Source organism: Carassius auratus, chromosome 1 (genome assembly GCF_003368295.1).
Source record: "Carassius auratus strain Wakin chromosome 1, ASM336829v1, whole genome shotgun sequence".
Lineage (NCBI taxonomy): Eukaryota > Metazoa > Chordata > Actinopteri > Cypriniformes > Cyprinidae > Carassius > Carassius auratus.
Genome location: NC_039243.1, coordinates 28,295,072 through 28,314,098, shown reverse-complemented (window position 1 = coordinate 28,314,098; position 19,027 = coordinate 28,295,072). Strand labels below are relative to the sequence as shown.

Below are 19,027 nucleotides of genomic sequence, written 5' to 3'. Positions count from 1 at the left end.
GCGGTAATGCATCATAAAGATGATTGGTTGCTATCCACCTTAAACGCGAACAAGAGCGTCACTACTGATCCAGGATCAGCGATATTAGCAGTTGTATTTCCCGATTTGAGTTTGAGCTTCAGAAATGCTTGCGAAATGTAGCTTGTGTGGAAGCTACCGCACTACTTGGTAAAAGTAGCTTCGCTACTGAAAAGCTATTCGATTCAGAAAGTAGCGAAGCTACGACCAAGCTACTGAGAAATGTAGTCAAACTAGCTTCGCTGCTTGTAGCGACGCTACTGCCCAACACTGATTATTAATTTTACCATGTTGAACACGTCAAGGTAACAGTTGCTGCACGACCAGTATGCGACAATCGTTTCCAAATGCCGTGTGCTGTGGAAAGGAGGCTTAAAGTTGTTAAATGAGGCTATGACGTAGTCATCATCCACACGGAAATGTCCAAAGATATTACCTGCCTTACCGTGCACGTTTAAACCTCACTGAGGTTTTACAGACATAAGTTTCATTCAATTATTCTGGCAGGACCAATTTATTTAGGGGCATATTTCACCATCTACTGGCGTGATCACTACCCTCGTTTTGCCGCAGGACAGCAGTGTGAGTAAAATTCTGTTGTCTTTCTAGGACTGTAATATGAAAAGCATGCAAGTAAATATCTTTAGAATTGCTTGGAAGTGAATAGCACATAACTGCAATTAATGTTATTGCCATAATCATGTCTTGGTATGTTTTACAGACATAATGATATTCATTGTATAATGACATTCATAGTTTTCAGAAGCCTCTGTTTCCACAGTCTATACTACAACGTGAAACCAGTGTTCCAAATGTATCCATTAGGACTAGTGACGTGTCGTCCATGAACGAATCGTTCTTTTGAACAAATCTTTTAGCTGAACGAATCTTTTAGGTGAACGAATCGCTCATGTTATCCACTGACTCATATTTCTCGTTCAATGAAGTTTCTCCCTCCATAGCAGCGCGGCGCTATAAGCAGCGCATGCGCAGCTCAGTGAACCGGGTAACAACCATTTCATCCTGTCAAAGAATTACTCAACCTCGAGCCGATAGCCTTCGAGTATGAGGTGACAGAGTATGTGATTCGTTGAATGTAGTAACGAATACGCCCTTCAATGAACGAGTTTCATATGAGTCTGAACTAGATCTAGAGATCTTATCGTTCGTGAGTGAAATTACTGAACTGGCACACATGTCATTCGTGAACGAACTGAATGAACGGATACATGTCGTTCGTGAATGAAAATGAACTGGCACATAGCTTACCTTGTTCGTGAACGAAATTAGAGTAAACCGGGTTAGTCTGCTACTTAGCATGTCAATCTCGAAAATGCAAAGCGCAGTTATAGGTACAGTACTGTGCACATACGCTCGTTTTGATATTTAGCAACTCCACGTTTAATCCATAGACCGTAAAAGAAAGGTTTAATCCCCGATTTATGGATGTGAATTTATAATATACAAACTGTTTGACCAAACAATTAAAACGCTAATTAGGCAAGAAACCTTGTGCTTTGTTCATCTGAACAACTCAATTAGACTTTATATATTGAATGCGATTACACACACATTTTAATAAAGCCAGATCAGCTTTTGTAACAAGTGAACGCGTTCGTTGACTTAAGACATAATACACTCTTTTTTTTTTTTTCCGCCTGGTGGCACATTTTGCGTAAAACGAAGAAATCATCACTGGACGAATCTGAATGAATCATTTTGGTGAATGAACTGAAAATGAACGAATCTCTAGAAAGAATCATAATTTCCACCACTAATTAGTGCTGCAACGACGCGTCGACATCATCGTTTACGTCGACTACAAAATACATTGACGCGTGTGAAATGCGTGAACGCGTCACACTGTTTACATCTCGCATAATGGCATACTGCGAATAATAGAATGCAACTTTCTTCACAAACCGAGACCACTGTTATTAAAAGTATGAGAATACTTTAAACAGAGGACAAATAAAATGGCTCTTTGTTCCCTTTGCAAAACCGATATGGTGTACCACGGCAGCACAACTGCGATGAGCGAGCACCTCAGAGAAAACATCTAGGCGCTCTCCGGTGTCTCCATGCAGTTTAACTGGTTACCCTGTGATCTGGTGACCAACTTCCTGGTTCAGGTCTGATATTCTTGCGCTGCGGCATTCTGAAAAGTTGAGATATTTTCAACTCGATGCGGTGCGGACGCGCTGGAAAAAAAAAAAAAAAAAAAAAATAAAAAAAAAAAAAATAAATAAATAAATAAATAATAATAATAAAATAAATAAATAAATAAATATATATATTATACATATATTATCTGCTCTGTTTTCCCCCGCATGTCCAGCGAGCACAAGTTTGTCAGCAGACGCAGTAAATATTTATTCGTTTCCACTGCCCGTCCAGCGAGCACCAGTCTCTCAGCGGACGCAGTAAATATTTATCCGTTTCCACTGTCCGTCCAGCGAGCACCAGTCTCTCAGCGGACGCAGTAAATATTCATTCGTTTCCACTGTCCGTCCAGCGAGCACCAGTCTCTCAGCGGACGCAGTAAATATTCATTCGTTTCCACTGCCCGTCCAGCGAGCACCAGTCTCTCAGCGGACGCAGCAAATATTTATTCGTTTCCACTGTCCGTCCAGCGAGCACCAGTCTCTCAGCGGACGCAGCAAATATTCATTCGTTTCCACTGTCCGTCCAGCGAGCACCAGTCTCTCAGCGGACGCAGTAAATATTTATTCGTTTCCACTGCCCGTCCAGCGAGCACCAGTCTCTCAGCGGACGCAGTAAATATTTATTCGTTTCCACTGCCCGTCCAGCGAGCACCAGTCTCTCAGCGGACGCAGTAAATATTTATTCGTTTCCACTGCCCGTCCAGCGAGCACCAGTCTCTCAGCGGACGCAGCAAATATTTATTCGTTTCCACTGCCCGTCCAGCGAGCACCAGTCTCTCAGCGGACGCAGCAAATATTTATTCGTTTCCACTGCCCGTCCAGCGAGCACCAGTCTCTCAGCGGACGCAGCAAATATTTATTCGTTTCCACTGCCCGTCCAGCGAGCACCAGTCTCTCAGCGGACGCAGCAAATATTTATTCGTTTCCACTGCCCGTCCAGCGAGCACGAGTCTCTCAGCGGACGCAGTAAATATTTATTCGTTTCCACTGCCCGTCCAGCGAGCACCAGTCTCTCAGCGGACGCAGCAAATATTTATTCGTTTCCACTGCCCGTCCAGCGAGCACCAGTCTCTCAGCGGACGCAGCAAATATTTATTCGTTTCCACTGCCCGTCCAGCGAGCCTCAGTCTCTCAGCGGACGCAGCAAATATTTATTCGTTTCCACCGTCCGTCCAGCGAGCACCAGTCTCTCAGCGGACGCAGTAAATATTTATCCGTTTCCACTGCCCGTCCAGCGAGCACCAGTCTCTCAGCGGACGCAGTAAATATTTATTCGTTTCCACTGTCCGTCCAGCGAGCACCAGTCTCTCAGCGGACGCAGCAAATATTTATCCGTTTCCACTGTCCGTCCAGCGAGCACCAGTCTCTCAGCGGACGCAGTAAATATTTATTTGTTTCCACTGTCCGTCCAGCGAGCACCAGTCTCTCAGCGGACGCAGTAAATATTTATTCGTTTCCACTGCCCGTCCAGCGAGCACCAGTCTCTCAGCGGACGCAGTAAATATTTATTCGTTTCCACTGTCCGTCCAGCGAGCACCAGTCTCTCAGCGGACGCAGTAAATATTTATTTGTTTCCACTGTCCGTCCAGCGAGCACGAGTCTCTCAGCGGACGCAGTAAATATTTATTTGTTTCCACTGTCCGTCCAGCGAGCACCAGTCTCTCAGCGGACGCAGTAAATATTTATTTGTTTCCACTGTCCGTCCAGCGAGCACCAGTCTCTCAGCGGACACAGTAAATATTTATTTGTTTCCACTGTCCGTCCAGCGAGCACCAGTCTCTCAGCGGACGCAGTAAATATTGATCCGTTTCCACTGTCCGTCCAGCGAGCACCAGTCTCTCAGCGGACGCAGTAAATATTGATCCGTTTCCACTGTCCGTCCAGCGAGCACAAATCTCTCAGCGGACGCAGTAAATATCTATTTTCATTATTATTTTTCTTTCCTCTGTCTGTCCAGCTAGCCTCAGTCTCCCAGCGGACGCAGAAAATACCTATGTCTCTATCAGTCCGCGAGCACTAGTCTCACAGCGGACTCAATAACATCTATTTTTCCTCTGTTTGTCCAGTGGGCCTCAGTCTCCTAGCCTGGTAATACCAGACTCTGTCTACGAAGCAAAGTGAAGTAGCAGAGTCTGCAATGGCATAATAGAGAAGTGTTTTCTCTCTCGCTAGGGGGCACTTGTCTGAAGTTTAAAATCATTGGTTACCCGTAAGCCAATCAGATACGTTTAGTTATGACGTATGTTATGCGCCTGTACAGCCGCATCGAAGCACAGACATCATGCATCGAACTCAAATCTATGATTGCACTTCCACTGTAAATCTGTTGTTAAACACTCTTCTTGTTCTGGCTTCAGTTTGAAAAAGAGTTGAATGTTCTCCATAACAAAGCGAATTGCATCCCGTGTCTCGTTTCCCATTTCCGCGGTCGTTTCAGTTTTCGATTTCTCTAACCTACAATTTAAAACTCCGTGCTTAGCATCTACGTCACGGCTCTCAGCCCGCCCTCTGCTCGTTGATTGGCCCGGCTGTTTCCAGACCGGTGGCAAACCGAAAGCTCTGACGCTGTATCAGACTGAGTACAGAAGCGAAATAAAATTGAGCGGAAGTAGGAAGTCTGTCGTAGTCAGGCTATCAGTCTCCCAGCGGACACCGTAAATACCTATTTTTCCTCTGCCTGTCCAGCGAGCACTAGTCTCTCAGCGGACGCAGTATGCATCCATCTCTTCCTGTTCTTCGTCCAGCAAGCCCAGTCTTCCAGCGGACGCAGGGACATAATTCGTCTCCCATATCTGTCCAGCGAGCCTCAGTCTCCCAGCGGATGCAGTAATATCTATTAGTTTCCCCTGCCTGTCCAGCGAGCACTAGTCTCCCAGCGGACACAGAAATATCTATTGGTGTCCCATGTCTGTCCAGCGAGCGCTAGTCTCTCAGCGGACGCAGTAAATACCTATTCATTTCCTCTACCCGTCCAGCGAGCCTCAGTCTCCCAGTGGACGCAGGAATATAATTTGTTTCCTCTATCTGTCCAGCGAGCCTCAGCCTCCCAGAGGACACATTACGCATCTAGTCAATATATCATTACACCTCGCAGGCAGACGGTGGAGCTTGTCTTCCCGACATCGTAACCGCTTCTTCCTCAACTATTAACCAACAGGACCTGCCTGCTCCTCTACTTCTGCCAGAGGCATTGCGAGATCTCCTGGTCAACGACCATACTTCTAAAAACGTCAGCCCGCCAAATCTCTGCGTTTTGGGGGGTTCGTAGTCCGGCGGCTGTCCTTTTGCTCTCTTGTTTTGGGGGGAGTACTCTGGGTTCGGGCCACTTCCCGAGCTCGGAGCCCTCCACCCGGACAGCACGCCAAATACGCATAAACTTACGGTATTAATATACGTAGATGTGAACTCGTGAAATGCTGTTTTATAACAAAGTTCGGGAGGAACAGTCGCAGTTCATTAACCTGATTAACACAAGTGGAGACCAATCAGTAATCAACTCATGACAAGGTATAAATGACAGCAGAACCTATCTCTGTTCATTGACCGTTTTCAGCATCCCTCCTCCACCCCATTTCTCCTCACTTATAGATCCATCTACTCTTACCACAACCGGGGGGAGTACTCTGGGTTCGGGCCACTTCCCGAGCTCGGAGCCCTCCACCCGGACAGCACGCCAAATACGCATAAACTTACGGTATTAATATACGTAGATGTGAACTCGTGAAATACAGTACGGTCTGTAGTTGAACATATTGATCGCAGTTGTGCGAAGGATGTACATTATAACAAATGTTCTCTTTGCATTTACATTAGAGGAGTGACAAATGTGCCCGATCGATGAAGAGAAGGTCAGGGAATGGACTCTGGCCGCAGCTCTAATAGAGAAGTCAATGAGGAACCGCTGTAATCACTGTAGTGAATTCAATAAAGGAATGTGGAACTGAGGGATGCAGGCAGTTACTGCCAATTCCTTTAAAAGTAATAAGAAAACACCAGTGCTAAATTCCTCTCGAAATCCATAAAATGACTTTAAATTTAACAGTCATGAATATTGTAGAGATATGAATGCAAGGTTGTAACATGATAAAACAGAACACGGACAGATGACAAAGACCGTGAGGAATCAACATCAGCATGAAAGCAGGACTGAAGGTATAGGCTGATAACATTGTGTCTATAGATTTTCCTCTTCCATTGTCTGACTGAATTACACTTGTGTGAAATGTGCTGTGAAATCTCACTAAAACCAAGTGACAGACCTTGAGTGTTTGAGTCATAGCCATTTCAGATGAACTATTTCCACTTCCTAAATCCCTCACAATAGATGGCAGTATAAGCTTTATATCCTGTCTCTGCTATGCTCGACCTTAACAAAAATTTGGAAAATTCTTATTCTTTAAGCAATGTTGCAACTGCACACTAAGTTAAATGATTCTCTTTCCCAGTGTTGACCAGTCATATGCTGATACTCGTAATGTCCATAAGGGGATGACGTATAGTTGCTAAAGTCATTTCTTATTCAGATTTTCACCGTGCTTTCTAAGGCATATCAATTTTGTTAATACCATGTAATTAAAATATGTCAGTGCACTACAACGCTCGGGCTGTATTAATGACCGTGGAAATTGTTTTAATTAAATAGCCAATTATAGTAAAGCCCCAACCATGAGAACTGACATTTAAATGAGCTTTATTTAAATTGCCTTCAACATTGTTTCATCAGAACTTCTCACGCGGCGAATTAATGTGCATGTACAAAGCGCCGTTAACTATTGAAGTGCTGTTATTATTCATTTCAAGCATGAATTAATAGCTACAACATAAGTCTGTCCTTCCATAGACTTTGTGACTAGACTGTGACAACATATAAGTAAATAAATAAATAAATAAATAGAGCCTTTCACACAACGAATTTAACAGTCAATGGCTAAACAAACACGCCCTACTTGTGGTCTGTTGTTCTGTTTGTTTATCTTTACTGTGAGTATTATAAAAGGTACCTCGTTGCTCAACATCAGCAATAGCACGAGTTCTTGTGAAGTTCATTGTTCCAGATCTACCTGCTCTGAAAGAAAGCCACACACGCGCGCGCTGTGTCTCTTCCAAACTCTCTTTGTTTCTTGGCTCCTCCTCCGGACCACAATGTGACAGATTCAACTCGTCCGAGGCGAGCAGCTCAGCTCTTCACTTATTCCCACTGTCACTATCACGCTTTGATCGATGTCCTGACGCACAGACAACATCTCGGTTTTTTTTAGCCCCTTCATACCAAGCTGATTTTACTTTTCGATTAAAACGGAATTGTTTTGTTGTTTTATTAATTCTCCCGTGATTCATTACTTTTGTCCGATCACTTTCAAGAGATTTATTCAGTGCTGACCATGGCCACACCGGCTGCGCTGCTGCCCGCGACACCGATGTCCCACGCGTCTCCGATCTCGGTCGCCGCGGCGGTGAACTCCTCGACCCCGGCGACCCTCTCACCCTCTCCGTCCGTCACCCCATCCGGACCGAGCTTCTTCAGAACAGAACTGCTCTGCTCCGCGAGCCCGGGCATCCCCATCGGAAGTCTCCCGCACAAACCCGTGTATTCCACTCCTTCCCCAGTGGAGAACACCCCTCAAAACAACGAGTGTAAGATGGTCGAGGTCCGAGGCGCAAAGCTCGCGTCTTTCACTGTCAGCGGCAACGAGCTCATCTGCCTCCCGCAGGCGTTTGACCTGTTTCTCAAGCACCTGGTCGGTGGACTGCACACCGTATACACGAAACTCAAACGTCTGGAGATAACGCCCGTGGTGTGCAACGTGGAGCAGGTTCGCATCCTTCGTGGACTGGGCGCGATTCAGCCCGGAGTCAATCGCTGCAAACTCATATCGAGAAAAGACTTCGAGGTCCTCTATAACGACTGCACCAATGCAAGGTAAATGTAAGCCTTCTCGAAGCTACACGAGATCTATACTGTAAAGGATGCAGAAAAGAACTTTGAAAAGTTGCGCCAAACTAAAAAGAATTCAAGCACTGGGCACTATGCGGGTTTATTGAGCTCATATATTGCGCAGACGTTTCATAGACAAACTCATCTTTGCTGAGCACAGCACAATTATCTCTAGCCTTATGATCACAGTTTGGCCTTTGGTAATCATGCTCATATCAGGTCACTTTTATACTGGAATGCATCACATCGAACATACAGTATAGCCTACACTCACCTTTTTGGACACCATCAATCATGCAGTCAGAATAGGACTGAATGTAACTGTCTTTCTCTAAAATGTATCATGTGTGAACAAACACTTTTGTTTATAGATATGGAAGAGAGAGAGGGAGATCTGTCTGTTATCTCAACATTTAATGGGACCATTCCAGTTTTGTTAGGAGTTACACTGAATGTCAGCTCACAGGTTAGTCTGCAGTGGTCCCGTGGTCGGGTATCAGATGGACCACAAGTAGGCGATCACTTGTTAAACGTCATGTATATGGCTCACGTAGTTTCCGATTGCAGTTTTCACATGAAAAATACTTCAAATGTGTGGATGAACTCAAGGAATGTTAATACTGCTGTCTGAGTTATAACCTATAATGAATTTGCATGACTCAGTCACGTGGCATGATTAGGGTTATATCAGCCTAGATAGTTATTGAACCATATCATTTTAGACAACTAGTCATAAAAGCGCTATATTCTGTTGAGCTGTCATATGCAACTGACTCTGATGCCATAAAAGTTTGAATACTATGAAAACTTTGACACTTTATTACTGATAGCCTTTCCATAAGCTATATCGAGACTAATGTGGTATCGAAAATATCGCAAATGTATTATTTTTGTTTAGCTAGAAAATTGAACGTGCACAATATGCATTAGATTGACCAAATTAACTATGTTAGCAACTAGCTGTATAGGGTAGAACTTTTTTCCTGTCCATGTGATCAAACTCAAATGCTGCAAGACAAACTAATCAACAGCTTCTTCTCACTGCTGATGCTGCTCTCAAACAGGGCTGCGTTTCCTAAAATGATCATCTAAACCATTGCTGAGGCTGATGATAATATGGCTTAATGTTCCTGTTGCTCAGTGGTAGAGCATTGCGTTAGTAGCACTAAAGGTTGTGGGTTCGATTCCCAAGGAATACATGTTATTTATATATATATATATATATATATATATATATATATATATATATATATATATATATATATATATATATATATATATATGTGTGTGTGTGTGTGTGTATGTGCGTGTGTGTGTATTTGTAGGCCTACACGCTTTACAGTTGAAGAGAGTTAAAGTGAACAGAACAGTATGGGTTTACTTGTCTGTGATCAAATTAATGACACCAGTTCAGAGCTGTTTGCTTATTAAAGAGCGCATTTGGGCAGCCATTGGCACTGGTGAGGAGATGTTAAGCGCTTGTGACACAAGTTACTGGAACGAGATTAGAATCCCTGATTCCTGCCCGAGCGCTTGCTCCCCAGCGGAGTCTAATATAGAAATTGATTCTCCGCAGAAATTAATTAATTTTTCATATTGCCTAGAGCGGCAGTTTTAAAAGGGTACTCTCTAAAAGTCCTCCCGCCCTTTTTGTCACCACTTTGAATTATATCCTAATCGTATTAATTCTTTTTGCCTCAGGATTAATCAACAAATGTATAAATGCATTTTTATGCGTTATAAATTTGTATCAGAACCTATTTATACGTGAAGTAGACCATTCTCCTGACATCTAATTTGCTCATTTGTGCTCATTTTGTCGTGAAAAGGTGTTTTGAGAATCTAAACTCAGACCAACCCTAGTAAGAAGCTCAAAACCACTAATTTTAAATGTTCATATCTATATAATCTGTATCTATATATATATTTATATATCTATATATCTATAATGACTATTTAATCAATGTCTGGCCTCCTAATGTTTTAAATTTGGCAGAGCTGAATAGAGATCAGACTGCGTGGGCTAAATTCTTGGACGTCTGTCCCTTGAATTCTCTAAAGACGTAACTGAGAAGTTTAAATTGAGAGACTAAGGCCCGCACCCTCTTATGGCTAATTCTACTTTTAGCAAATTGGTGGCTAATTTCATTCTTATGGTTTGGTCATGTTTATCCCCAGCCCACTGATGGATGTGTTTAGCGGTGGACCTTCATAGATTTGTCTAAAATATGTGCGAATTCATATGAAATCTCAAGAATTATTATTTGTTTGTAGTTAGGATACAAAGGGTGGCTCTTTCGTTCAGAAATGACTCATGCTGAATCAAAGTTTGCCACTTTGACTCATCATGAGCAGATAAAAGGATTCTGCTCAACTGGCACATTAGCATTTTGTTATCGTTTTAGCAGAAACTAAACAGAAAAACCACCTCTCCACCACATGTTGTGGGGAGACTCAACGTTCTGTGTCCTTTCTTTGAGCTGTGCTGCTAATGTGATATTCATCAAATCTGACTACTTCCTCAGCACTTCTCTTTGTTGAAAAGATATGTCTTCTTTGACCGTCATCTAATCCATGAGCTTTTTCTGGCAGCCAGAAAAAAAAAATGCCCTATAGGTGCTGACTTGGTCTGTCTGCTTTACAGAGTCATTCATCACTCCAAGCGTTTCCTTTTATGACTAAGTTCTAACGAAACGCATCTTGTATCAGCATAAAACTAATAGTTGATTTACTGCAGCACTTCACAATGCTCAACAGAATGCGCAATCAGACTAAGTTTGAATGTCCATAAAAGGCCTTTTGGCTTGCTGTGTGTCTGGTTTCACTCTTAATAGTAAACACAATGCTTATGCTCTTACAATTAGCCTGCACTTTGTCAGCCTTTATTTACTGAATGATTTAGATTCGTAGAATCCCACTCACTTCCAGAAAGTCTTAAACGGACGTGATGTATCACGACTCATTGGCTTTGTGTTGTGACCTTCCTCTCAGAAACTCTCCGTCTGTGAAGTGGAGCTTATGCGGGTCTGTGTGTTCATTAAGTGTGTGCGTTTGTGAGAAACCAAGCAAGAAAGTGAGATGACAGACATAGCTTAGTGCAACTCTTTTGCGAATACTCTGCAAAAAATGGGTATTTGTGTCTTTGAAGATTTTCCTCTCACACAGTTCAAGTCGTGTGAATGCTCGGAGCGAGAGGAGTGTGTCAGTGTGTGTTCTCTTTCTCTGATCTTCAAATGGGAGATATTTTAAAGGCCATGGATTACAGTCAAAACAAATACCCATAGCAGCGGCACTGGCAAACCCTAGACAGCAAATTATCCACAGGCAATTGATGTCAGTGTGATTGCTTTCATTTAAAAATTCCCGTTATCTTGTTCTCACCCGCTGTTTTTCCCTCTTCTACATGCACATGTACACAAACACACTAACCTCAAACAGACGTCTCTCTCTCCATGTCTCTGTCTTCCCTTGACCTTCAGGTCCTTTCCAGCAGTAACACGAGCCTCTATCAGTCAGCGAGGTTTGATTCGGCCCTTCCACAGTGTGTTAGCGCGGAGTGAGTGATTACTGGGAGGAAAATAGAAGAGTGTGTGAATGTGCGACACAGAACCAGATCTGAAATCCATCCACACGTTTTTTTTTTCCTCTTGTGTTATGACGAAAGGTTTCGATTGCCACGCTTTCAAGGCTGCAGTATATTTTTAATCCTCTAATATCAATCATTACATACAGTATTGTTCAAAATAATAGCAGTACAATGTGACTAACCAGAATAATCAAGGTTTTTAGTATATTTTTTATTGCTACGTGGCAAACAAGTTACCAGTAGGTTCAGTAGATTGTCAGAAAACAAACAAGACCCAGCATTCATGATATGCACGCTCTTAAGGCTGTGCAATTGGGCAATTAGTTGAAAGGGGTGTGTTCAAAAGAATAGCAGTGTCTACCTTTGACTGTACAAACTCAAAACTATTTTGTACAAACATTTTTTTTTTCTGGGATTTAGCAATCCTGTGAATCACTAAACTGATATTTAGTTGTATGACCACAGTTTTTTAAAACTGCTTGACATCTGTGTGGCATGGAGTCAACCAACTTGTGGCACCTCTCAGCTGTTATTCCACTCCATGATTCTTTAACAACATTCCACAATTCATTCACATTTCTTGGTTTTGCTTCAGAAATAGCATTTTTGATATCACCCCACAAGTTCTCAATTGGATTAAGGTCTGGAGATTGGGCTGGCCACTCCATAACATTAATTTTGTTGGTTTGGAACCAAGACTTTACCCGTTTACTAGTGTGTTTTGGGTCATTGTCTTGTTGAAACAACCATTTCAAGGGCATGTCCTCTTCAGCATAGGGCAACATGACCTCTTCAAGTATTTTAACATATGCAAACTGATCCATGATCCCTGGTATGCGATAAATAGGCCCAACACCATAGTAGGAGAAACATGCCCATATCATGATGCTTGCACCTCCATGCTTCACTGTCTTCACTGTGTACTGTGGCTTGAATTCAGAGTTTGGGGGTCGTCTCACAAACTGCCTGTGGCCCTTGGACCCAAAAAGAACAATTTTACTCTCATCAGTCCACAAAATGTTCCTCCATTTCTCTTTAGGCCAGTTGATGTGTTCTTTGGCAAATTGTAACCTCTTCTGCACATGCCTTTTTTTTAACAGAGGGACTTTGCGGGGGATTCTTGAAAATAGATTAGCTTCACACAGACGTCTTCTAACTGTCACAGTACTTACAGGTAACTCCAGACTGTCTTTGATCATCCTGGAGGTGATCATTGGCTGAGCCTTTGCCATTCTGGTTATTCTTCTATCCATTTTGATGGTTGTCTTCCGTTTTCTTCCACGTCTCTCTGGTTTTGCTCTCCATTTTAAGGCATTGGAGATCATTTTAGCTGAACAGCCTATCATTTTTTGCACCTCTTTATAGGTTTTCCCCTCTCTAATCAACTTTTTAATCAAAGTACGCTGTTCTTCTGAACAATGTCTTGAACGACCCATTTTCCTCAGCTTTCAAATGCATGTTCAACAAGTGTTGGCTTCATCCTTAAATAGGGGCCACCTGATTCACACCCGTTTCTTCACAAAATTGATGACCTCAGTGATTGAATGCCACACTGCTATTTTTTTGAACACACCCCTTTCAACTAATTCAACTAATTGCCCAATTGCACAGCCTTAAGAGCGTGCATATCATGAATGCTGGGTCTCATTTGTTTTCTGAGAATCTACTGAACCTACTGGTAACTTGTTTGCCACGTAGCAATAAAAAAATATACGAAAAACCTTGATTATTCTGGTTAGTCACATTGTACTGCTATTATTTTGAACAATACTGTATGTCTGTGGAGTTTATGGTCGGCTCTTGTGCATGTGTGGTTGAAATAGATACCCTTTGTGTGTGTGTGTGTGTGTGTGTGTGTGTGTGTGTTCAGATCTCTCAAAGCTTTAGTGACTCTATTGGAAACCGCCGATGCAGCTGCCCAGACAGCTGATAGCTTTGTAGTGGCATGCTGTGAATCATAAAAGAAATGTGTTAGCGAACAAGGGCTTAAAATACTGTTGATGTCTTTATGGGGCTATTGTGTTTGCATGTGTCCATCTGCTGTTGTGTGTGCGAGTGTAAGACTGTGTGTTCTCAGAGATGAGGTGAATTGATGAGAGTTTGGAAAATATCACCTTACATGCATGCTGTGTTTGTTTTGATCCAGCCAAACAGAACGTAGGTAATAGAATGTTTAGTGAGATGCATATATATGTATATATATATATATATATATATTAAGTGTATATATTATATATATATATATATATATTAAGTATATATATATATATATATATTAAGTATATATATATATATATATATATTAAGTATATATATATATATATATATATATATATATATATATATATATATATATATATATAATATATATATATATATATATATAATGTAAATATATATATATATTGCTGGACAAGTGCCAACTATCTAAAAATGTATTCTTATTATACCAGTTCAAAGAAAGAACAAAAAATGAATATAAAATAGAAAAGTGAAAAGAAAGATATTAACATATTTTTCTTAAATAAACATTTGAGTGAAACCAAATTAATCAATATTATAGTTAGAAAAAAATAGAACAATATAATGATTTATTAATTAATAAATGATGATTAATTATTAATACATATTTTAATTATAAATAAGTTTTCATTATTAATTGATAAATATTATAAAATTTTTGGGCTGATGCACAACAGTACTTTTTATAACCTGAACCAAACTTAACACAAAAAGGTGAAACTATCATTTATTTTAATGCAATTTTTGACCCTGTCATATAGTTATGAGGTTCTGCAAGACTGCTCTCAATGATATCATTTCATGTTTTATATATTTTTTTCTGATTCTGCATGTTGGTTAGACTTTGTTTTAATAATTTTTTCAGCAGTTTAAAAAATAAAATAAAAAAACTTGCTCTCTCTATATAATATATTATTATTTATAAACATAACAAGTAAACCTATTTATATTTCTACATTTACTTATGTCTATATATTAGCAATTAATCAATTAATAATTCTTATAATTATAATACCATGCCAAGCTAATTAAATATAACGTTTTCTTTTCAAGAATTTCAATATTACATTTTAAATAATAATTTTAAATGAATATATATTTGAGATCTAAAGAGGAGATGATTAAATATAACAGTCTGGATATATGTGTATCTCTTTTATGTTGAACTGAGGTGTAAAGTTTAGTGGTATTATAATGATGATGGACAAGTGACATTCATATCAGCATAAAGCACCTCTTTATTGGGCATAAAGTTCAACATGGGGTTTCAGCACTTGATCTGTGGGAACTCCAGCTGCTGTTTATCACACACACACACACACACACACACATACACACACATACACACACACACACACACACACACACACACACACACACACACACACACACACACACACACACTGAAGTGTATAGTGTTAACACTTCAGTGTTCAGTGTAACCAGGTGCACACCCACTTGTGTTGGTCTTTAGGACATAATAGTGCTTAGGTCTTGTTTTCTTTTTTTTTTTTGCTGAGCAGGTGAAACTCACTGCAAAACAAATGATGGATTGCTCTGATAACAGCTGTTCTAGCAATGTTGCGCACAAGTTAAATATGATGTCTGTGGACTCAAGGGGCCTTAATCATAAAACACAAGCAGAAGATATCTCTGTGTAAACCGTAAGTAAAGTCATTTGCACACAAATTGTACCGAGGGATTTATCCTAGGGGCTTAATTGATCAAATTCTCATTCGGGGTCCTCAAAAAGACATTTTTTGGATTCATTAGCTGTTTGCATATGATGTGTTTAAGCATCTGATAGCTCTCTTGTGTATTCAGTGTAATGGTGGTGTAAGCAAAGCTCTGAAAGTTCCCCTGGTGTTTACAGAATGTTACAGAGCTAATGAAACACAGGAGGACATTAGAGATAGAGTAAACATGTCTTTTCAAATGGAGTGTGTGTTTGTGTACGGGTGTGGAGGGCAGAGGAAAGAATGTGTGTGTGTGAGTGTGTGTGTGTGTGTGTGTGTGTGATGGCCTCTGTGGGAAGGCGAGCCAGCATGGAAGAGAAGAGGACGTCAGGGGGAGATTTTAATTAAAGTATGAAATGAGAGGTCACGCGCTCTGACCCCTCCTCCACTCACTACACACACAAGGACATGCTATCTCTTTCTTACTTTCTCTATTCCTCTCTCTCTCATACACACTCAAGCAGTCTCTCTCTCTCTCTCTCTCTCTCTCTCTCTCTCTCAGCTTGATGAGTTTTCCATGAAAGGGTTTTTCATTAATTCCACCTCAGGGAGTCTCTCTGTTCTGACTCCCTCTGAAGCACATGGAAATCTAAAGTGTGTGTGTGTGTGTGTGTGTTTCTGTTTGTCATGGCCACCATGATGTTTTGACTCGGTCTGATTATTAACACACTGTTCTGGCTGTTTGATCATGAAGTTGCACACACAGACACACATGGTCGATGATCTTGTTGATGAGAGAGGATGATGGACAGGACAGAAATGGCTCGTTGGTTTCCTGTGTTTGCTTCATAATGGGACATTTGAAACATTGAATCACAGGAGGTTTAGGATTTTTTAATGCTGAAAACACCTGGAGATGGAAACACAGGAAGTGATCGAAACACCGTGAGCTTCAGTGTATTCAGAATGGTGCTGCTGATGTTGTTTTTCTTTATATGTAAGGCTATTAACCCCCATAAGCTCATTGGTAAAAAGTGTACCTACATTTTTGCAAAACTACAAAAACACTCCTACGTGTGTACATGCAATTCATTACAGTTTCCTGCTGAAATGAACACATAGATTATCAGTTAATAAAGATTTATTTTCTTGCACAATACTGTTATGACCTAAAAAAAAAAAAAAAACAGTTGAGTAGTGCTTTTTTGTAAATTAATATATGTGATGTCTACATATCTATACTGCTCGGTGATGTGTAACACAAGTCATGTGAAACTCAAATCATGATTAAAGAGCTCAGACTTGTAGAAGCAAACTATAATGGCATGGTTAATTTGACAAATGTTTTTTAATCTCATGTTTGCTATTGTTAACACTATTGGTTGGATTTAGGATAGGGTTTTTCAAACTGTTTGAATCTGATAATTAAGAATAAAACCTTACAAAAATATAAAGTTTTTTTTTTTTTTTTTTTTTTTTAATTGCACATTTTGGGACTGATGTGTAATAGAGATTTGCTCCCTTATCCCATATCACTATATGGAATGCAAAAAGCTTAATATCTCGAAACCTTGCAATCCTTACAGTAGGTGATTAAATTAGTTTGATTTCTTGTGTGATTTGACTTGATCACTTGATCATGCAACATTAAGATGTAGGTTTAGGGGTGAAGTTTCAAGCTTACTTTTTAAATTACAAATCATAAATCACATTGCATGAATTTGTAACTTTGTTACAAAAAAAATATATATATATTGTTTGTAATATTTTCTCATGAGATCAGGTTAGGTCTAAAGAGTCATATGAAACAAACTCAGAGTTGGGTTTCTGCATCAGTTCTGCAAGTAAGCGTGGAGTAGGAAAAAGGAAAAGCCAGAATGTTACTAACATTGCTAGAATGTTACAGGAAGTTCTTTTGCAACAGACGGACAACTATAAACTATAATAAACTATAATATAAATATTCATGCAGTGGTTCAGTACTCAACGTGTGAAAAATATGTTAAAAGATGTTAAAAAAAATGGTTCCTGTCCAACCTCCATGGTCTCTCCGAGTCCAGGTAACTAAAACAAAAACAAAAAAAAAATTGAGTGGTTTGATCCAAGTCTTGTGCATACGTGGCAGAAAAAGGCAGAATGGACAAGGACAGAGACCTCTCAGGTGTTTCTTAAAAATACCATTATTATTATTCTAGTATATTCCAGAATATTTGATACAATCAGAGCAGATTCACACAGTGACCTTTCCATTGCTGGACAAGCAAGTATTGAAAAGATTATGTGTGCTGGTGGCATGCTGTATTTCTCCACTGATGTCATAAAACTCATAGATATGCAAATGAGAACATTCATCCAGGGATTTCAAATCAACAGTGTGAAATCTCATGGTTAGCCCCAGGATTAATTACTAACCCATGTTAATGTATTAACAGTGTTTTAACAATTAGTATGGAAAGCGCACTTATGCTGTATTAGTTCAGCCTCTGGAAACACTTGCCAAACTTTCATTCAGCGGTTTTAGATGATTTTAGATTTTAGACTCTAGATTTTAGAGTCAGGCTCATTCACCTTTGTGCATGACATGACATGAAATATTCCTTCTTCGGGAACTCAATTGTCTATCAGTTGAAAGCCCATGCAATTAAACTTTCATGCATCAAAAAGTACAAAACTTTATAAAACTAATCTATATAAATCAAGTGTGCTATCCTAAATCTGTGAAGATACACAATTGCTTTATAAGATGAAGAGATATAATTTAGTCTTTAATTCACATGTATAAGCATTCATCAAAACACATACGCTTAGAGCATCAAATATGGTAAACACAGTGTTTCATGTGTGAGAACACTCACTGGATTATATGTTATATATGATTATTATATTCTGTATGATTATGCATGGTTCACTTAACTTTTTGTGCTTTTTAATGTGAGCAAGTTTTTGGTTTCAGGACTTAAATCTTTCCTACCAATGTCAGATTCTCATAATATAGATCCACATTTCCATGGTTAATCTCAATCTTATCAGAGAAATTGTCATTCTTGGCCATAGATCTACTGTAGGAAGTGAGAATCTGGAAAGAGTTGCAAAGCTTCATGATTAAGCAGTTTCAGCCCTCTGGCTTTGAAATTAATGAGATTCTTCAGTCCAAAATGTCAAAAACTAATTGAGATGTCCAGACCATGTGGAGAATATGGCAGGCTATGGCTGTATCTAGGTTTGTCAATCAATAATTTTAGAACCAATCAAAAACCAAGAAGCAACGCATTGTAAGTCTGTGCCGGTGTTTGTTTGTGATGTATCCAGGAGACATGGCATGTGGAATGCAGCTGTTTGTGAAGTGCATTGGTGAAGTGCATTGGTGAAGTGCATAGACTAAAACGCTGTATTAATTACAGTGGATTAGGTGGAGAGGAGAGGGGACAACCCGAAAGTCAGAGAGAGGGAAAAAAAGGTGGAAAATGCATGAACTGAAACAGAAATAAAACAAATAAAACAGTATAGACAAATATTGTAAAAAAAAATAAATAAATAAATAAAAAAACCCACTATATATATATATATATATATATATATATATATATATATATATATATATATATATATATATATATATATATAT

General features: G+C 39.9%; 1 protein-coding gene across 2 annotated transcripts in view; it reads left to right on the top strand.

Annotated features, from left to right (window-relative positions):
• Positions 1 to 7,108: 7,108 nt before the first annotated feature.
• LOC113106314 (dachshund homolog 1-like) overlaps positions 7,109 to 19,027 on the top strand; it is a 50,941-nt gene continuing 39,022 nt past the window's right edge. Inside the window, exon 1 of one of the 2 annotated variants that reach the window (XM_026268088.1) lies at positions 7,109 to 8,103. In XM_026268088.1, coding sequence (XP_026123873.1) covers positions 7,565 to 8,103 — 539 coding nt within the window. In that variant the 5' untranslated portion in view covers positions 7,109 to 7,564. The remainder of the gene's footprint in view (positions 8,104 to 19,027) is intronic. The other variant, XM_026268095.1, reaches the window with a different exon arrangement.